Source organism: Colius striatus, chromosome 1 (genome assembly GCF_028858725.1).
Source record: "Colius striatus isolate bColStr4 chromosome 1, bColStr4.1.hap1, whole genome shotgun sequence".
In the NCBI taxonomy this organism is placed as follows: domain Eukaryota; kingdom Metazoa; phylum Chordata; class Aves; order Coliiformes; family Coliidae; genus Colius; species Colius striatus.
Window position 1 is genome coordinate 159,174,154 of NC_084759.1, and position 21,864 is coordinate 159,196,017.

The 21,864-nt window shown below is 40.4% G+C and overlaps 2 protein-coding genes across 13 annotated transcripts in view; both read left to right on the forward strand.

Annotated features, from left to right (window-relative positions):
- Positions 1–5,647, forward strand: part of FGD6 (FYVE, RhoGEF and PH domain containing 6) — a 71,958-nt gene extending 66,311 nt beyond the window's left edge. Inside the window, exons 20-21 of the mRNA XM_062015413.1 lie at positions 797–945; positions 2,485–5,647. Coding sequence (XP_061871397.1) covers positions 797–945; positions 2,485–2,521 — 186 coding nt within the window. The 3' untranslated portion in view covers positions 2,522–5,647. The remainder of the gene's footprint in view (positions 1–796; positions 946–2,484) is intronic.
- Positions 5,648–9,063: 3,416 nt separating this feature from the next.
- NR2C1 (nuclear receptor subfamily 2 group C member 1) overlaps positions 9,064–21,864 on the forward strand; it is a 52,864-nt gene continuing 40,063 nt past the window's right edge. For 3 of the 12 annotated variants that reach the window (XM_062015454.1, XM_062015425.1, XM_062015461.1), the window contains exon 1: positions 9,078–9,225. Coding sequence is in view for 2 of the 12 variants with exons in the window: in XM_062015476.1 (XP_061871460.1) it covers positions 10,632–10,676 (45 nt within the window). In the remaining 10 variants the exon portion in view is untranslated. Of the gene's footprint in view, positions 9,226–9,456; positions 9,946–10,567; positions 10,677–21,864 lie in introns of those variants that run through there. The other 9 variants (XM_062015435.1, XM_062015520.1, XM_062015476.1 and 6 more) reach the window with 8 other exon arrangements.

Here is a 21,864-nt window from a genome sequence, read left to right on the forward strand (position 1 = left end):
AAACACTTCATAGAATCATAGAATAGTAGGCTGGGAAGGGACCTTTAAAGATCAGTCTAGTCCAACCCCCCTGCAGAAGCAGGTCCACCTAGATCAGGTCACACAAGAACGTGTCCAGGTGGGTTTTGAAGACCTCCAAGGAAGGAGACTCCACACCCTCCCTGGGCAGCCTGTGCCACGGCTCCCTCACCTCAACAGTGAAATAGTTTTTTTCTTATATTTAAATGGAACTTTTTGTGTTCCAGCTTCATCACTTCTGAATATTCAGCAACTTTTTTCCCCTATCCTGTTAATTTCCAGCAGCAGAAAGCAAAACAAGTTTAGCTGTCAAAAGTATTTGGAGTGTGATATAGAGTACATCCAGAACTCTTCCTTTTAACATACTCAGTGCAGCTAGTAGCATCCCATATCGCTTTTAAGACATAAAAACTCACTACTAAGGGCACTGGAGAGAGCACTGGGTGAGATGAACCTTTGGTCTGCTGCCATGTGGTAGTCAATGTTTTGGTATAAGAAGTCCTTACCAAGCAGAAGGATGAGACTATACAGTGGAGCACAAGGTAGATGTTAAAATGAAAAGAGGAACAGCAATGTTGATGCCTATGACATTTTTTTATTTCCTGTCCCCTGATTCATGCATGGAGACTATAAAAAGCAGCATTTTGTGCATGACTATTTGTAACTTATTTCTTGTATAATCTGTTGCAATGGTATGGTGCATGAGTACTATATGCGTTCCTTAGTATGTCTTATAAGCTCTAATTTTGTCTTGTTTCCTCTTTTCCCCATAAAATAGGATGTGGCAGCATTAGAGAGCCAGCCTTTACTTGGATTCACAGTCAGTGAAGTAAAAGATGAAAACTCTGAGTCTAGAGTGTTCCATCTACTGCACAAAAACACTTTATTTTACATATTCAAAGCAGATGATCCTCATTCAGCTCAGAAGTAAGAAACCATTTGAATTAATTTCTGTTACTTTTTTCTACAAAATGTTTCAGAAGTCATGGGTGTTAATATTCACAGATATGTACAAAAGATGCATGTTATCTAATATGTAAATAAAACTTTTACATTACTTAAACGTAAGGTCCTGGTTTCATTAGGATTTCTGAAATGCTTTAAATGAAGAAGCAGAAGGCTGTCCCCTGCAAAAGAATGTATATAGGAGAATGGAAATGTCGAAGAAGAAATAAGAAATCTTTCTTCTTCCTAGCCTGTTCCTCTGTCCCTGGTCTGCTCAAGTGAAAATTGAATGTTGCTTTTGAAGAAATCCAGATAATGTGTTTTAAAAATTAATTGATATGTCTCTTTTTATAACTGTAAATATTAGTTATTTTAGTGAATAATAAAGCAAACCCTAAAAATTAAGGGTCAGACGTTTCAAGTGTGTGTGCGGAGGCATATGAGCACCTAGGGCAGGCTTAGTATGTTCAGACCAAAAGCCTAAATTCAAAGAACACTCAAACAAGCTGTTTCATTTCAAGTCCTGCTGATGTGTATGAATTTGGAGTAATATTTATGAATTAATATATATTGTGTATGTTTTACATAGAAGTCACCTAGAAGCTTGGTCATTAACCAGTAGAAAACATTTGCTGTATGAATCATGGAGTGAACTAGAAATGAGCATGGAAACAATACATTTTAAGTTATCTTGCCTAGTTTATCTGACTACTTTCACTGCAGTTTTTCCAAATGAATTTTACATTAATAAAATAGATTTCATGTGCTAAGTAGTCCAGTATTAATCCTTCAGCATGCAGGTGGCTGCAGGTATAGTTTTATGCAAATAGGGATATTCTAAAAAACAAAGCCCACAGGACGACTGAGGACGTGTTTATTGACACTTTTGTATACACAAAATATGGAAGTCTTTATTCTGTTTGAGTGTTGTTTTTCTTACAGATGCACACAAATGTTTGCTTGTTAATTAAGATACTATTGTTTTGTTTCTACTGTGCTCTTATTTGTACTATATAAAACAAAACTAACAAAATCCAAGGCGTTTAACAGTTTTGTTTTTCTATTCAGACAATGACTGTTTTCATCAGTAGGTAAACTTGAAATTAGATATACTCTACTGAGGCTAGGAATAACATTAAGTACCTTAAATTGCAAGTTTTCTCCAAGTATTTGAGATCCTTAGGAGATTTATGCTGAACCTCTGGAATAAATGCTGCTTCAATAGCATTAAAAGAAAAAGCAAAGAACAAGCTATTCGCTTGTTCACAACAGTGGACATTATCTTCCCCTGCGTGGGCCATAGAAATATCTGATGTGTTTGTGGAAGTGCAGTAATAAATTTTAATAGATGTGTAGCTTTTGATGAGCTTTTACATTTCTGAATCCAGTCCTGATCAGTGCTTAAGCTGTTAACAGACCAAATGGTAATGGAAACACGATGTTATTTCTTATGTGAATTTACAGCAGTACGACTTATACTTTCACCAGCAACTTCCTAATAGTGTTTCATTTTTCTAACAGGTGGATAGAAGCTTTTCAAGAAGGCACCATATTATAGCAGCGTCCACATTGTGTCTGCAAGTTATAAAACAAAATGTCTAAGGATGGTGGTAAAACAGAGCACAGCAGCTCTTCAAGGAAAAGAAAACCTGCCGTCTCAACCTATACAAAACTGTATATTTTTCAGGTTTAGGAGTTGTTGGATTTTTAGTGTAAGGTAATATTTTTTTAAAAAGAATTGTGTGTATTTCTGTGTTGATGCAAAATGTGTTATTTATTAAATTCCAGTGTTTACTTCAATGGTCAGAATTATCTGTGAGGTCAGCAATGAGGTCCAAAGTGTCCATGTCTTCAGAATAACAACGAGTGGTTGGTCAACATATTCCTGAAGTTTGTGGTTTGGTTTTTTTTTAAAAAAAAAAAAACCACAAATCTGTTGCAACTGTACAGTTCCTCAAGATTTTTTTTATAGATCTTGAGTTCTTGATGCTCACTTTGCAATTCAGCAAGACAGATCAGTATAGGAATTTCAAAGGGTTTGGTTCATTGTTGGCTATATAAACTCCTTTATAAGAAGTTGTATAATGTTGTTGCTCCTTTCCTTGAATGGCAGTTAAAATCTTGCACACCAGTACATTAAAACAGTACAACAAAATCTGTATACAGAAGCAATTGCAAAGTACAGTTCAATTACTTAAAAAGGTAAAAGGAAAAAATATTTTAAAACGGACTTTGCGATGACAGAGATAAGAGACTAGAACTTTTACAGTACTACAGCTGCCAAAGAGACTAAATGAGTTATCTTCAAACATTTGCAGGATATATTTCCATCTATGCTTCCAGTAGTAATTTAAAGCAGAGCAAAATATGCATTTTTTTATATACAGGGATAAAACAAAATATCTTATTTGTTTGAAAATTTAGTGTCAATTGCATTCTGTGTGCATTATGAAACACTGTATAAACTATTGTTCAAAGAACACGAAACAAATAAATGCACACTCCCTCCCAAAATTTGAAACTATTGTATATTTAAGTATTATGCTAAAACTGGAATTGCCATACCAGGAAAACCCAGCTTTTTTAGTGCACGTGGCATTGAAACATATACCGTTCTTTGAAATGCCTTTTGTTTACACTATGATTTGTCCTGTTTGACACTTTAAAACACAATACAGCTTTAGGCGTTTGGGTTTTGGGGGTTTTTTTCTTTAAGAAAATTGTCAGTATACCTCATTAGGAAATACTTACTGATGTTTCTGGTGCATTTATTCTGTGTAACTGTGGAAAAATTTTAACACTGTAATAGCATAAATGGAACTAAAACTATGAGAAACATGTGAAAGGAAGCCATTTTAATGTCAAATGTGATACATTTGTAACCAGTTCATTTTACTGTATTAAAAGACTTCTCCGTAGTCCTCTCAATCAAGCTAGTTGTGGTAACAGAACTAAGAGCAATTCACTTTTAACTAATAGTTTGAATCCATATTAATAGCTATCCAATGGCCTTATAAAGGAAAGAGAATAGATGGTAGAATAGTTAAAAGTGATCAGAGAAAGGCCAAGAATAAAAATGCAAACAAAAATTCTGCTATTCCCTCAAATACCTCAAGATCAGGTCTAAGATACTAACATAGATCAGAAGCAGCTTAATCTTTCAGAGCTTCTCTAAGTTAGTAGTGAGTTTGGAAGCCCGATGCTTAATATTATGTATACAAGTAATTTCACTGACTTCAAGCATTTCAGTAGAGTACCTTTCTGTAGCAGGGACTTAAGGCTATAGGTCTGGCTTCTCCCATGAATGCTAGAGATTTGACCAGACAGTATTTGAAATTCAGTGGGAGTCTGATCAAATACTTTATTCTTTTTCATTTTAATACAGACATGATAAATTAATATTTTTCTCTTGTTACGTATAAAAGACTTAATTTTCAGAACCAGCTGCTGACTGAAGCCATGTAAGCTATTAGCATGTCTCCTCAGGGTGATTTCTGACATGTTTTTTACTGTATCCAAAACAAACCTGATACCAATAAAACATAGATGTGTTGTGGCCCTTCCAGTTGATATTATCAAAGGGGAGGGCTTCTTAATATTTCTATAGGGACTGCACATCAACTAAGACAGAAAGCCATGAACCAGCAAAAGAATCAGAATTTTTTCTAAGAGCAAGGCAACTTAATTTCATTTTATGGCTTGGTATTTATCTCCCTGCTGCAAAACAAAGCAATAAAAGTCAAAACACATGCTGTGTAAGGTGCCCAAGTTCTGCCTTCTGTGGCGTCAAACTACCTCTCAAGGATTTGGTGCAGAGTGAGAAAATAGTTTAAAGCGTACTCTAAAATTCAGAGGACTTCTTCCAGAAGCAGTTAATCAATCAAAAAAAATCTTTCAGTGACAGAAATAGATTGGAACAGAGCCTTAAAAACAACACTTACACCTATTGCAGTCTAATTCTGTGTGAAATTGTCTTTGTAATCATGTTTGAATATTTATTTTCCCTTTTCTCAAGCACTAGTGCTTTGTGTCAAAGAACCCACAACACAGGCATTTTCATAACATTTTCAGATAGTTGCTTTTCATGCTTACCCTATTTCTGCAGCTTCCATTTTTATTCATTACCATCAAAAGTATTCACTTCTTGATTTGACAAAATGCTAAAACAGGACCAGAAGTTTTTTAAACACCTGGCTACCTCTTCTTCTAAGATTCTATGCTTAATAATTAATTTAAGATTGGTTAGTAGAGTATGAGAAAAACACTAGCATTGAATATTAGTTCTAGCATCTTTATTCTTGGATAAATGGAATGTTCTAGGATCTTGAATTCTCTTTAACTTAAAACAATTTTTTTGTGTGTGCCCAGAGGACTTTAAATAAATGGATAGCTGAGCAGCTATGGAACACATTTTACTACATATTTGTTGATTGATACTCAATTATGTATATTATTGCATCATAATGTAGAGAGATGTTTGGAAAGACACATTCAATGCATTTGTTTGCTGTAACTGCTGTCCCCTGTATTTACCATCCAAAAAGGCTTTTATTTGGAGCAGTCCTAAATTGTACTGTCTAAATGAAAGAACAGAATCTTTATTTTGTAAATGAAAATGGTTGTAAATATTCCTGTGGATATGTATCATTTTGTATAAAATAAATTCCCATTAGTTGAGCCTGCATCTTTGAAAATATTTTCAGGTTTTATGTAAAATGCATTCTTGCAAGTGCAGAGTCCTGCATCTTGGGAGGAAAAACCCCATGCACTAGTACAGGCTGGGAGCTGACCTGCTGGAGAGCAGCTCTGCAGAGAGTGACCTGGGAGTTGTGGTTGATAGTAAACTAACCAGAAGCCAGCGATGTGCCCTCGTGGCCAAGAAGGCCAATGGCATCCTGAGATGCATCAAGAGTGCAGCCAGTCCTGATGAGGCCTCATCTGGAGTCCTGTGTTCCCTTCTGGGCTCCCAGCTCAAGCATGATAAGAACAGCCGAAAGACTAAAGCAGAGGGCTACAAAGATGATTAGGGGACTGGAACGTCTCCCATATGAGGAAAGGAGATCTGGGGCTGTTTAAGACTGAGGAGAGTCCTTATCAATGCTTATAAATACCTGAAGGGCAGGTGTAGAGGGGATGAGGTGAGTCTTTTCTCAGCAGTGCCCAGTGCCAGGACACAGGATAATAAGTGCAAGCCCAAACACATAAAGTTTCTCTTGAACACAAGGAGAAACTTCTTTCCTGTGAGGGAGCCCTGGCACAGGCTGCCCAGGGAAGTTGTGGAATCTCCTTCTCTGGAGGTTTTCAAAACCCACCTGGACGGGTTCCTGTGCAGCCTGATCTAGGCAGACCTGCTTTGGCAGAGGGGTTGGACTAGATGATCTCTAGAGGTCCCTTCCAACCTTACTATTCTGTGATTCTATAGTTCATGTATTCATTGACTTTCATATGGCAGAATTTGCTGTCATTATACTGCATATGTTTTAACATTCCTCCTGTGTTTTGTCCTTACAAACTGAATACAGCCTGAGAGTCTTTGTGCAGTTTGACACTCCTGCTGCATCTGACCACCTGAAACATGAAGTTTACCCGAATTATCTTGCTTATGTCAGCCAAGAGAGTACACACTCTCACTACCAAAAAATGGTGTCTTGCTATGAGAACTATTCCATCTTCCCGCCCTCCTGTCTTTCCTTAGCTTGCCTCATGCTGTCTAGATCCACACTTTCTGCTCCTTCTTCCCCAGCCCCCCAAACTAAAAGCCCATGCCCTCATGAGTTGATGATGTTTGTTTTCTATAGTCTTCCCACAACTGGGTGCAGAGCCTGTGCTGCAGGCCTAATGTGACAAAAACATTGCTCCTGAACACATTCCACCCGAGGGACACTGAGCAGTGGGGTTTTATCTCCTGAAGCCACCTCCCAGCCTTGGGGAATGACAGCCCTTCTGAGCCCAGGAATGAATTAGGCTCCCCACACCGATGTACACAGTGTGATTTACAGGTCTATGAGCAGGAACTGTACCTAAAGCAACAGCTGACTAGGATAGGTTAACCCAAAGAGTAATCAGTTCCCTCAGGTACTATTCTTGAATATTTAACAGTGGAACTAAGACAGCTCTGGAACACAGGATGCAGCATGAGGCTGCTATTTTCTGTCTCCTGGTAAACAGAACATACCCATGGCAAAGCAAACATCCTGAGAAACCATTGTTCTAAAGCATTAAGGGAGTTATGTCTATGTGATGGTCAAATGAAGGGTGTTACATTAATAAATCCTTTTGCAAGATCCAGTTCAAGTGTGTCTATTAAAGTACCTCTGAATCACAGAGTTTCTCTTGGCATTTTAGCAGAGCCTGTAAGGGGGAGATGTTTCTGTCAGGTTAGTTATGCTGCCTCTTGTGCTTCTCTGACAGATGTTAGAAAGCAGTTTTTTGATAACTTGCAGTGACAGCATAAAGGGTTTTGCTTCTCTGCACATTTTTGATAGAGATGCATCTCTTGTAATCCTGGCTGACACAGCTACATGGACATGCCCTTGTAATATAGATCAAGTATGAATTGGGTCACTTGCTAAGAAAAAATAACCCAAAACATGTTTTACTGGTTACAGTGACATTTCTTCTGTATTGAGGACATGGGGATACTTGTCTGAAAGCAGTTTTGGTCCATATTCCTTGGTATTTGTTAAACTGCAATAAGCTCCTTCATTTAGAAAACGAGTATGCAGCTCAGGCTAGTTTGGGAAGTGCTGAGTACCGTAAATTGAGAGTGCTGCAACACTGAACACTTTTAAGAAATGCTTAGGAAGTGCTCCAATTCATCATAAGGTTCATTTGTATTTGCCTTTGGGAATGTGATCAAAAAGGAAAATATGATGCTTGCAAGGACTGACTGAACTATTGATCTTGAGCTAGGGTAGCTAAATGTGAGTGTAGCTGTGGGAATGGAGTGGGAAGACAATCAGTAAAACAATTGGCATGATAAGAGCATAAATGATTTTATTAAAGAGATAAATAGCTTGGATTCTTTGGGTTGTTTCTTCCATATCTCTCCTTCTCAGAAGTTCGCAGAATCATAGAATGGTAGGGATTGGAACGTAACTTTAGAGATCATCTAGTCCAACCCCCCTGCTGAAGCAGGTCCACCTAGATCAGGTCACATAGGAACATGTCCAGGCGGGCCTTGAAGACCTCCAAGGAAGGAGACTCCACAACCCCTCTGGGCAGCCTGTGCCACGGCTCCCTCACCTGAACAGTGAAATAGTTTTTTCTTAAATAGAACTTTTTGTGTTCCAGCTTCATCTCATTACCCCTTGTCCTGTTACTAGCTACATTAGAAAAAAAGGATGTCCCAACCTCCTGACATCCACCTTACGTTGATGCTTATGCCATCTGATTCAGTAGGAATTGCATTAAATGGTCTAAACGGATTTCAGATAATAAAATTGTGCATACAGCCCCAGTGGTCTAAATTATCTTGGTCTCTAACCACAGGTATACAAGCTCCATTGAACAGATGGAAAGGAGGGGAGTGGGGAAAGGGACATATTTAGATATAAAACTCTTACTTAAAATCAGGATCAATAAAATAATTAGCGTAAACTAAGCAACTAGCTAACACAACTTTGGCCCAAATGAATGCCGAGGCTGAGCCACAGCCAGCCAGCACAGCACTAAGTTGTTCCTTTAGCACTTTTTGAAAGTCCTACTCGGACAGGGCATATCCTGGTTAGCAGCCAGGCTCCCCATTGCCTTTCCAAGCCCTGCTGAGAGCGGTGCTGACATGTAATGAAGTAGTTTGCCGCTGCCATGCTGGCGGAGGTACGCAGACAGCTCTGCAAGCACCGCTGACTCCCCGTCCTCTCGCTGGGCACGGTAACGGCCGCACGGCTACTGGAACGACACGGGTCACGGCCATGCTACCCCATCTGGAAGGTAGCTTCGCCTCAGAGCCGCGCCCCGCCTATGGCCTATGCCCCGGCAGCGTGGACAAAGAGCCAGCCGCGGACCCCGGCGACAGGCGCCCGTGACTGGACGGGGCCGCGCGGCGGGAGCGCCCCGAGCCCCGCCTCGGCGAGACCCCCGCCCTCCCCACGCGGCGGCCGGGCGCAGGCGCAGCCGCCGCGCAGGGGAGGGGCGGCACCGAGCCGAGCGGAGCCGAGCCGAGCCGAGGGGGCGGGGTCGCGAACTCTGACCTCCGGGAACCGGAGCCGCCGCCGCTTAAATAAACCTGCCGAAGAGGCCGCCGGGCGCCGAGCCCGCCAGGTGAGCGATTTCCCCGACGGCGGCGCCGGGCCGGCGGCAGCGCCCGCGGTGCTAACGGTGCGGGCCCGCGCGGCTGCCGGCTCGCCCCCGCGGAGCGCGGCGTGGAGCGGAGAAGGGCAGGGCGCCGCCCGGCGCGGCCCGGCCCGCCTCAGGCCTCCGCGCGTCCTGCGGGCGGCCCCGCGCCCCCCGACCTTTCACCTACAGGAACCGCTTTCCCCTCCCGCGCCCCGCATCCGGGCGGCGCCGGCGGCCGCTTCCCGGCGGCGCGGCGGGTCCCGGCCGCCGCTGCCGCCGAGAAGAACCCGCGGAGGTGGCGGCGGGCGATGCCACCCTCGTGCTGGGCGCCGGCCCTCCCCGTCCCGGCCCCGCGCAGCCATCTTGTGCGGGGCACTGATCCGCGGCCCCGCAGGCCGCGGCGGAGGGCGAGCACGGACACTGCCCTGTCCCCCTCCCCGCGCCGTCTCTCCGCAGCAACACGAAGGCCCTCGGGAAGGGGAGAAGCGAGGGCAGCCTGCCCAGGGTGTGGGCTCCGGGGAAAAGGGCCCGGGCCCTGCTACGAAGCCTGGTCCCCACGCCTCCTCCGCTCCACGTCTGCGGTGCGTGGCCTCAGCCCTTCTGGGGGTGACCGTGCTTCCCCTTCGGTGCCTGCCGACTCCATCTCCCCGGCGGTTCAGTCTTTCCAGATATCTCTGGCGGCTGCCTGGGTTTATTTGAGTTAAGGTAGTATCTCCTGCGTTGCACTCGGTATTATTTTTGTTGAGGCAGATGACCCTGTCGCTGTTCCTTAGTTTGTCTCGTTGGGTGGGGTTTTCCCTCTAAGCTGCGGCGACTGCAGCTTCTTCCTTTTCTCGGTGCTGCAACATGGTTTGTTATAAGTGTATAAGACACAGCCCTGTAGTACAGCATAAACTTACATGTGCACCTTGTGAGGGAAGTAGAGGCGATGCGTGTGTTGTGCAAATAAAGTTACGCAACAGGAAAAAAGAAAGTCTTTTAATACTAGTTTTATTGCAAGATGAGTGCGTGAACATGATTCTTGGAAAAACTGAGCTAGGCGTTCTTAGTATGTGAAATATCTGATCTGAAGCTTGGGGAAGTGGTGTCATAGGAAGAGCTGCATTCACACCTCTCATGGAAAAATGATGTGGAAAAGAAACACCTCAAATAGTTTTCTGTAGAACAGCTTTCTGATTTTGGAATTGGCATCCTGTTAGGAGGGGAAGGCGCTTTGCTGGATGAGGCAGTGTTCATCTTGTAACTCTTTTAAACACTGGATGGCATTTTCTTCTACAGTGTTTCTACCTGAAAATAATTCCATAAATAATTCTTTCTCCCCCATTAGTCCATGGTGGCCAATTGTGACATGAGATGTCCAGCAGAACATTTAGGCCATTGCTTACTCCTCAATGTACAGCTTTACGTGGCGGCACTTGCTTGAGGGAAGTCTTAAGGTCAGTGAAATGTTTGACTGCTCTTGTCTGTAGCTTTTTTCTTTCCAGGGACCCTACAGACTCTTTCTTATCCCAGGACGAGGTATTTTCATGTGGTCAGCTGTATGTGTGCACATGCATGGTAATGTGAGGAACACAACTGACATAGCCTAACATGGGTGTACAGGTACACCCTGACCTGTGGTGTACAGCCCTCAACTGCTTCTGCAGTTCATGCAGACTGCCCTAGCTGGATTATTGGACACTACTTGCTAACATCTGCTGCATTCTGCAACCACAGACCAAGATACTCATTACAGAAAAGAGCTCACTGTAGATAAATTAACTAGCTTTAACTTTTCTCCCAAGTTCTCATTAATATTTTTGCTTGTGAAATGATGTGAGATAACGTATGGTGTGAGTTCTGGGCTGCTCTTACAGGTATCAGGGCAGATTGTGTGATAGGAAGGGAGATTGTGGGGGGGGGGTTTATTTAGTTGTTAGGGTTTTTTGAAGCTTATCTTGATTTTTTTTTTTTTCTAGTCAAGTTTTTTAGTCTTTGAAGACAAAGCCCTAAGCAAAATGTGTAAGTCTGAGGCTGACTTTGCTTTGAGGGGGAAAAGGGCTTGGATCAGATGACCTCCAGAAATGCTTTTCAGCATGAATTACTTCATAAGTGTATTCTGTTATTAAAGTGGGAGGGGAATGGGGACTGGGAACCAAAACCAAACAGAAACTCTCTGGTACTGTAGCAAGCAGTTAAATAGTTAACATGAACTACATCATTATAAAATGCTTAAAGCTAATATGCTAGTCCAGTGAAAACTGGCTTTCATCTAAATATTTACACTGGTAAGATTAGTTTGCTTGTTCTCTGTGCTGATACCCTGCTTTTCATTTTGATTTATGCAATTAAAGTTTGTGCAGGCAGTGAAATTACTGGAATTCCATTACAGTTTGTGAAGGAAAGCAGTCACCCTAAAGAAGCCTGCACCTAACATCTGGATCAAAGCAGAAAAAACCCAGCACCCCTTGTTTAAAGTAGGGAGATTAACTGTGTATAAGGAACAAAGGGTTGTCAAGTCTTGTACTTGTGTGTTGTGTTCTACTGGCGGATGTAGTGTGGATCTCAACTGGCAGAGGGTGTTTGTGGCTGTCCTGCTTCAGCAGCCCTCCTGGCTTAAGCAGTTGTAATAAATAGTAAGCTTTGCTACCCTGAGTTGTTTTGGTTGGTACAGGTGAGGCAGCTCCCATGTGAGTACCTGCTTTCCCAGAGCTCACATTCCTTGTGAGGAAGCAGTAAGCAGCTGGAGTGAGTGCAGAGCTCCAGGCTCTGGCTGTCACAGCTGTCTGTGTGTGCTGTCACAGCTGCAGCCTGCAACCCAACAATGACCATGAGAGAAAACTAAACAGTACCTAAGTTACTTTCTGGTAAACTTGTTAGATTTTTTCCTCAGTGCTCTTTCAAGCTGCTTTTGGTGCTTGAAACATGTGGCTGTACATTATTGGCATAAGGAAAGTTACTGCTAAACAGAATTCCATCACTATGAGAACAACTATACCTTTGCAGTTTAATCCATCAATCAAATTCTTACTTCTGTGTATGTAGACCTGTATTCTTACCCTTCAGTCAGCAGCTTTTGATTCCACAGATTACTGTGTTAGATAGTACTCACCAAACTCTTGAAGCAATAAAGGATTTATCTTCTGAGGAATCAAACTTAATTTCCAGTTCTCTGAGACTGGAACGTTATTTGTGCTTTCTGAGCAAGTCCTATGTATCTTAAGATGCAGTGCTGCAGATTTTATAAGGAAGAATATTCCTTCATGGAAATTGTGATCTCAGAACTGCCTTCCTATATCAATATTTAGACTAATTTTGATGGTTTATCTAGTCTATCTTTATAAAGGCTGTTCAAATTTATTTAACTTAAGTGACTTTTGTTAACTTGATAGTAAGACAGGCTGGGCTGAGTATTTTTTGGACTGCTTTTGTAGGAAGCTAACCCAGGAACTTGAAAAAGAAACTGGGGAGAAAACTACAGTAGCAGAGGATTTGGATTTATTATCTAGAATTAATGGTTATTTCATTCCAGATAAATTGAGGATGCTGTTTATAGCTTAGCAATTACTTTGTGGTGTGAAAACTGACTGCCCCACATGTTTTAGTAATGTGTTTCATTTGAAGTATTAGTGGGACAATGTAAATGTCTAATGCTGTCTCTCTTGACTGACCTGAAGCACTCTGGAACAAATATTCAGATTAAATATACATTTGTAGGAATTGGAAAAAACTCAAACCTCTGAAAAATTTTAATCCTGTTGAGTTGATAAAGCAAAAAGAAAAAATAGGCAGGTGATGTCAACACTGATTTACTGGAAGGAGGTGTGTGAAACTTTTTCTGAAGGAAGTTTCTATGGAGATGAACACTTGCAAATTTTAAGAGGAGAGTTGTTAGTACTGTTGAATAGGCTTGCAAGTCCTTTCTGTAATGTACTTTCATGTATCAGCTGTCTTGTGTGTGGCTGTAATTCAGTGAATATTCCAAGCAGTCATCTCTCACCACATCTATGTGGGCAATTTGTTGTTACACATAAACTGGTGTAGCAATATAGGCATCTTCCAAAAGAAATGGCGTTATTTCTGCTTCTACCTGCTTTTGTTGTGTTACATAGCAATTGTTATCTGCAGGGTGAGTACATTCAGAAGATGAGCTTTCCTGGTATACAGCCATGCAACCATGGGGTTAAAAGCAGAGTGGGGACAAAGCTGTCAGCCAGGAGTGGGTCTACCTCTTGGTGAAATGTGGTACTTACATAGCGGATGTACTGCCTCAGTGTGTCCAGAAGGAAGGGTTTGTACTGCCTGTGCTGTGTTACTGTAGTCTTTGTGTGCAAGGTAGGAGAACAGACTTGACTGAGCCTAATACAGTGAAGGAATAAGTCTTCAGTGAGGTAAACTTCCTGGTCTGATGTATTGTGCAGCTTCAGCTCTAGTACAAGGAAGCAGTTTTGGGTTTTTTCTTCCTGTACCAATGCAGGATTTTATAAGCTTCAGGTGGAGATGCAAGCTATGCCTGACACTACACGGGACAGCCTGACCTGGTTAAGCAACTGTCTCCTTACCTAGCTCTGGTGTGTAGCCAGTGTTCATGTGAGCAGACTCAGCTTTCAAGACAACCCCTTTGCCTTTCCTCTTCTTTCCTGTCTCACATTATTTGTGGGGCTGGTGAGCTGAGGGAGCTCTTCAGGGAGGTTCCAGAAATGGCATGACAAAAGCAATGAAAGTCCAGGGCTGAATGTGAGACTGTCCCTTTGGTGGCCTAAACTGTAAGAATCACTTGTTAAGTCTCCTGAAAAATTATCTTACCAATGCTGTTCTCACCTGTCCTCCCACTGTAGCACTTGCATACGTGAAAAAGCAGTGAGAGCAATGATTCTAAATTAATTTTACAGGAATGCTTGTGTATGCATCTCTTTATTGCTGTGAGCCTCTTAATTATTGCCATATGTTTTTATAAGCATCTCATCTTCTCTTGCTTGCAGGTTTAACTGTTTCCTGTTATCTGTTTCTTACATGTGTGTTCTCTAAGTCTTGATGTCATACAAATTTAATAAACAATACCTAACTGCATGTCAAGAGCCACACAAATATTCTGTAGCTCATTGATAGAGATTGTTACTGCTTGAAGTCTGCCAACTGTTCTTGAGCATCTTGAGCAATATGGTTTAGAATGATAATCCAAGAATAGCTCATTGAGCTTGCCATGTTCATTGAGTTTTTCATGTACGAAGCATTGAACAAAGTAGCATCATTTGTTTCACAAATGTGTTTGGACTCCTTGTCTTAATTTATTCTCTATAAGGCATTGCAGAATACTTCTGAAATAGAAATTTTAGTGCTTAGAACAAGTAACAGAACCCCCTGGCTGGCAGTTTTTGATCAGAGGGATTGTAAAGTGCTTTATATTTTGCATGTAGATATTTATTAAATGAGATTGGCACAGGTTATGCTGAATTCTTAATTAGTACTTGATGAGTTTGCAAATGGAAATTGGGACTAGTTTCCATTTTAAGATGCAGAGCAGCTGTAAGCCCGGTGTGATGACCTGAACTAAAATAGTGTATCACAGAATCTGAAGGGTTGGAAGAGACCTCAAAAGATCACCTAGTCCAACCCCCTTGCCAGAGCAGGACCTCCTAGAGTAGGTCAGATCTGCTGAAATCATTTACTACTGAAGCAGTTTGACTAGAGAGAGAGATTAAAGCGGTCTCTTACATACTTTTCCAGTTAGCTTTGCATTATATTAACCTTTTGAGCTTTCCTAAAAAGTCATGGTTGGTCTTGCTGTATTTGTCCTCACTGTAATAAAAGAACAGAAACTAAAGTTCACAGTAACTTCTGCAGTCATAACTAGTTAATGTGTCTGTACTGCGAAAGTATCCAGAAAGTTCTTATGCAAATCTAGTAGTTTAAACGTGCATCTGACCTTCTACACGTGGATCTAATGTAGGAAAGACCCTTGTGCTAACACACATTCTGTACCTGTACATAGCCATTTCCAGAATCAATATGCATTCCATACATACATGGAGTTAAACTGGTTTGACAGTCCCAGCAGGGTAAGCTAAACTGATCAACTTTTACAAGCATTGTTTTTGCACCAGTAAAACTACACTGGGCAGAGTTATTAAATTCGTTTGAAAGTAAACTGAAGATCTCTAGGGTGGACAGAATTTTCTTGCATTTGTCTTCATAGTGATACAGTTTATTCTTGCTCATTTAAAGGATATTAAGTTAGAACCAAGGTCCAGGGAGCATGTATACCAACAGTGCAGTAGAACAGACAAGAGAACAATTATATTGGACAGAGTCCAAACATAAAGAAAAGTTCATCCCACTATGTTTAAAGTCCTTAGTCACACTGACAAAATATTTCTAAATGCTATTAGTAAGAACTTCCTACTAGGACAATCAAAATAGTATAATTTTTTGTCCCTGGTGAAGGATGCAGGTTAAACGTTGTCTTCTGGGTATAACTGTACTAGTGGAGAGGTTATTGCTTCTGATTACCAGCCCTCCAGTCTGCTGCGTGTTCTCATGGGAAGGTTTCGTAGCCCATTTCAGTTGACTAAGCCAGAAACAATTTGAGAAGTCTTTCTGAAGTTACTTTGACTAAAACATTGGGAAAACTCTGGCATATAAAAACTGAGGAAGAAGTAAAGGGGAGTGGTTGAATTAGTGCCAGATAATGAAAGTTCTCCACCGACACTGTGGCTTGCGCAATAGCAGTGGAAAGCCATTGGCAATGATAATTGTTTCAACACTAACAAGTTTGGGCTCATGCTGATGATAGTGATGTGTTTAAAAATCTGACTCCTGCCAAGAAGGCTCACCAATTGATTTACTAGGGACATAAAATAACATTATTTGCATAGGGTTTACACATACAGAAATAGATTGTAGTTGCATTTCATTTGAATCCGAAGATCAAAGGGAGGTGCAATAAATGTAAGTAATACAGAAGTCTAATGCTTGTCTTGTCAAAATGCCTGCTTTTAGATGCTGCCTCTAATAAATTGGGTGGAGGGATTGAGGTTTTGAAAACAAAAGCGATGGATGTATAATTCTGTTGCTCTGAATGGGTTTCTTTTTCAAAGGTTTTTTGAATGAGATGAGTTTTTAAGATGTAATTAGTGTGTGAAGTAATCTTGTTAAGCACTCAAGAAGTAACTTTGAAAACAAATGCAGTGATGCTGCTTGTAAAACAAGTCTCATCAGTATAAATAGAGATGCTAACATTTGTGTTACTCTGTATCTAGAGCAACAGGAAAGGAGCCTTACTGTGTTGTCTTTAATGAAAGTGATTATTTTTTTTCCCTGGCCTGAGAATTTTGCTACCAATGAGAATTATCGTGAACAAATCATCAGAGGCTGAGGGATTACAAGGGCGCAAAAGTAGAATATATGGGACCATTAGAGAGACAGTGATCTAATCATGTTGACAGCCTACATATTGTCAGTTCTGACATTGTCACCAACTTGTCTCCTTTAAGACAAATTGAAGGAAGTTTGTGATTTTGTTTTGTAGAGTTTTAGAAAGTGTTTACAGTCTTAATGACAGATCTGCAGGAAGACGTAAAAGCTTAAGCAGTGGAGAGTATCATTACTTAAATGGTCATGGGACAAAGCATTTCTTAATCACTCCCTTTTTTCATAACCTTCAAGGTAAAAGGAAAGTCAAGGATCTTAAGTCTGATGTGATAAAGGGAAAAGGGTAGAACAAATAAGCAGTAATTGCTATAAGCAACTATAGACTCACTAGTTGAAACAGTAATTGAAGAAGATTTTGTAAGAGATACAAATGAGATAAAACTTAATTGAGCAATATTTGCAAATGACTTAGTGCTTGATGTATTTGCAGGGCACTGGCTCCCCTTCCTACTCTTGGAGTAATAATATAAGTTATATTACAGTTATCTTAGTTGTGGGACATCATCAAGAAGATCAAAAAATATGTGCAGTTTTTTCATGGTGTATTTTTACCTGTTTAGAATTCCAGCTCTTATCTTTTCATTGTTTTAGGTAATTTTAGAATGAAGACATAAATGTGATTAGCAGTCTTTATCTAGCATTTGGATGAAGCTTGAGTTATCTTGATTTTTCTCATTCCCTTTGAAAGGAGAACAAAGCATTCTCAAGCAAGAAGTCATCAGTTCATTCAGTCTACTTCTTTCCTATACTGGCAATAAAAAAACATTTCTCATATATTGCTTGATGTGTGCTTTGGAGATGTGTGACACAGTTTGGACAAGTGTGGAAGGAAGAAGCATTTCTGAAATCAGGAAGATGATTACCATTAGATGAGAGCACCTTGAAGATTATTTCCCGTTACTGAAGATCAAAACTCAAATTGTGGCAATAATTAACTTAGTTGTTTTGGGTTTTTTTTAATGGGAAATTGAGGTTTATTCTGAAGTGTTTATGGAGTATTTCCCAATTTCAGACAACTCCCAAGTTTAGAATATATTGAGCCTTTCACATAAAACAGACATTTGGGAATATTGGCTGAAGTAGTTCAGGAAAGGAAGCTTTTCAAAACAAGAAAAATGTGCTGAATTTTGAAGTCTACATAATAAAAGAAAAATAAAGAGTTAAAGCATTTTTTCCACTTAATTCTTTGCAAGGGTCTCTAAAAAGTGATTAAGCATACCTGAGGGCAAGTCTAACATAGATGCCTTAGGTAAAAGCAAAAGGTGAACCATACACCCTTTTACACCTGTCGCAAAGTCAGCTTGGATTTTTTTGATAGCTGTTTCTCTGTTATCTATCCTGGCCTCCTACCTCGCCTCCAGTGTTGTGATTCACAGCCAAACAGGTAGCTACTGCTCAGCTGGAAGGGGAGCTTGTCTGACTCCACAGTAAGCTTCATCTGGCAGCTGGACAGCTGAAAACAAAGGGTACAGTTTCACTGTGCAGTTGAACTGAATTACTTTCCCTACCTTATAGTAATATGTTCTCCTTTCTGTTGGTGCCATCACTGACAGCAAAGAAAATTAGGTCAGCATACCTACATTGCAGATGTTTGGTGCATTTTTGCTAGGTTAGTTTGCTGTCTTCAAAGTGAATTGAATTGCCCTAGTGTGTCACCACCACCACGCCTTAGAGTGAGCAGGACTTTCTACCCAGGATTGAGCTGTAATTCTGTTCAAACTGCCTTTGAAACTGTGCCTTGACACTACAAATAAGAAAGAGGCTTCTGCCAGTTCAGTTCCTTGAACTGACTCCTTGTGACACTGTACATATACCAATGCCAGCACAAAAAGAGGTGAAATAACCCAGCAAAAAATGGGGAATGGGATGGAAATGCCCGATTCAGCTAGCCGTTTTGGCAGTTGAGCTGAGTGGTTTGAAACGCTGCCTGAAAGTTTATCATTTAAACATTGAAGTTTGCGAGTTTTTTCACCACTATACATACTCTTCAAGAGCAAAGTTGCATGGTTTATTGGAAGTGATTGAAGTTAAGGCATTGCAGCACAGAGTACCATTGTCACAAACACCAGATTTGTCAATTAGTGCTCTGGTGTTTGGGGATCACGAAGTTAAATAAAGCAACAACACAGAAGAGAACTTACTACCGAAGAATGTTTATGCAGCTTGAAATTGTGAATGTGAATATCTGTAACATTGTGTAACTAATATGTAATTTTTTATCAGCTCTTTAATTTCTTATTATTAAAAGAAGAAAATGTAAGGTGTAAAATCCTATAAAATGTATCACTTTTTTGCTGTATGTAATTACAAGTCACACTGCTTATGAAGGATGTATTTGCAGTACATGAAGTTGTGCAGCAGTGTGAGCCATAGCCTCACTTAATGCTGTGGCAGGCAAATGAGGGGGAACTTGATTTTCATTAACCTTTATTTTAGGGTGTAGTTGAGTGTGACATTTGCAAACGTCAGAGACTATTCATTTTTTTCCTTAAACTCTCGTGGAAGTTCCAGCCCCTCAGGACAAAATTAAGATTGCGGTCTTTAAGAGCTCTGATAGTTGAAGATCACAGGCAACTCTTGACAGCACACAGAATCTTAAGGGTTGGAAGGGGCCTTGAAAGATCATCTAGTCCACCGCCAGAGCAGGATCACCTAGAGTAGGTCACACAGGAACTTGTCCAGGTGGGTTTTGAATGTATCCAGAGAAGACTCCTCCTAGCTCTCCTCTCACCTCTAATACACAGGAGCAAGGTGCTGTTGAGCCAGTTGCTGAGCAGTATTCTTTACTGCACGGCACTTTAACACCAACGGCAAAGACAAACTTAGGAATAATGCACTATTCTGTTGATTCAGCAACCAGTTGAGAAGTAGCTCATCTACATCTAACCTTCAAGGGAGACAATGAGATGGAACGCCCTACTGAATTAATCCTCCAAGCTACTCTGCCTCTGCTTGTAAGCACTGTTAAAGTCTGACCAGTGTTTCAGAGTAGTTGCCACCTTCTGAGAATTTGAATCAGTGCTGTACTCATGAGGAAGGGGCAGAGTGAGACTGACTGCTAAGGAGCATTAATTTGACAGTTCTTTTGTATACAGAGGTATCTCACCTCCTGAAGTAAAGTTGTCATATCTTTCTAATCAATATAACTTCATAGATCAGGCCTGATGTAAGTTGATCTGAAGAAGTCACTGTTTAAAAAAATAAATAAATTACCAGTGAAGTATATTGGCATTTATCTATTTTAGTTTATCTTAGTTTAGTTTTGTTCAGAGGCTTGTTTCACTACATAAGTTTAGTAGTAAATGCACCAGTACCTTTTATGCCTGTAATACAACTGTTTCTAATGTAACTCTGAGCTTTTAAACTTAACAATTTGTGAGTCAAAAAGTTTATAGCTTTTCAGACTCTTCTAGACTAAACAGTCCCAGTTCCAGCAGCCTTTGCTCATAAGGAAGATGCTCCAGTTCCCAGGAAGTATATACCCCAGGGAGTATATTCCTTTTCACTTGTATGCATGTGCCATGCGCTCATGTTCAGGTGATTTGTCAGGCTTTAGCAGCTGGTTTGCATCCCTAAAGATAAAGCTTAAAAAAGCCGCTGATAATTGTTTTTACCTCTCTGAGAGTTAATTTCCACTATGTCTGGAGCATCATAGTTGAATACATGTGTATTCTGTCACTGCTTTAACAGCAAAGCAAAATGTGTTACCTTGAATCACTTTCAGTTTTCAAGGTAACCTGCTTTACTTAAACAACACTCACATCTAGTTCAAGAAAACTAGCTAGGAGGTGCAGAGTAATTCCTTAAAGCACCCACTTCTTGATACTTACGGTTGATCTTTCTCTGTCCTACTGAGAGAGTGCTGCAGAAAGTGCCTCTGAGCTGCTGTACGATCTCACTAGCAGCACAGAATGACTGGATGAGCAACTGAAAAGCTTTTGGTTTGAAGTTTCTGAGTGTCAACAGGTTTGGGATGTATGGGTTTCATACTTTAAACTCTTAACCGATGAATTCATAACTATTATCAAGAAATAACAGTTTCAAGATGAACTTCCTTGTTATTTGTTCAGTTTTTATTGTTAAATATTTGTAGATAAAAGAGAATAATTGATTTTTTTCTAAGATGCACTGTCAGGTGTACAGTGAAATGTTCTTCAAAAGCCTTCCTTACATGGTGGTTCAAACATGTTTGTTAGGCTTTTTTGAGTTGTTTGGGGTTTTTTTTTCTTTTTTTTTTTTTTCCCTGAAAGCTGTGCCATTTACAAGTCATTCTCTAAAGATTGTAGTTGTTGAAAAAAACCTCCCCGAATGTGTTTTGAAGGGAGAGGTGACATTCTTCAAGTCCAAAAATAGCTGCATTTGAAAGCTCTTGTGAAGGCAATGCCCTTCAAAGAAGACTTTTTCTGACTAGTGGAATTCTTCTAATTGAGGAAGGGTTAGGAGCAACACTTGTTTAGGGAATATTAATCTAGTCAAGCTTCCACAGGCCATTGTAACTTAATTAGGTTTTTATTTAATAGTCATCAGCTTTAAAGCAGTTTGATTCTGAACAGTTTGTCAAAGGATTCAGTTACTACTGTGCTTTGGATTTTTTCTAATAATGCTTATTTTGGGTGCATTTAGACTGTACTGCCACAGCTAAGTACATCTTGGAGGTTATGACTGAGTAACACTCTATTCTGTTCCAGATTTCTTCCTGCTGTTTTTTCATCTCTAATTCAAGTTTCCTGCAAAAAATAATACATCAGACAGGGAATGTCTTTTAGAAAACCTCTTCCACTGCTCTGAAGAGTAAAACAGAGTATACTTATGTTGCTCCTAACAGCAAAAATAAAGGATGTCTATGGCTGATTCTGGACTTGGGGAGACAGCTGTTTTCAATTTTTTATTATCTCTGTTTGATAACAATTAAAAATCATATTAATAATGAAAAATACCTGCTGCTCTCTCTCATAGCCATTCGTTGTGCTCACAAGAGAGAGATTTTGTTACAGACAGGTGTTAGCAACAGTACAGAATTCTGCCATAACCAGTAAAAACTTTGCATTTGGCAGTATGGTGAAGAACACAAAGTCAAATATCTCAAAGATCAGACATGATGTAGTTTTGGGATGAGACTTGAAAACATTGATATCTGTTAAATCTAGATCTACCAAGAAGTTGAAATGTCTGTGCTGAAGAGTATTTCTACTAGAGAATACAAAGGTTAACTAT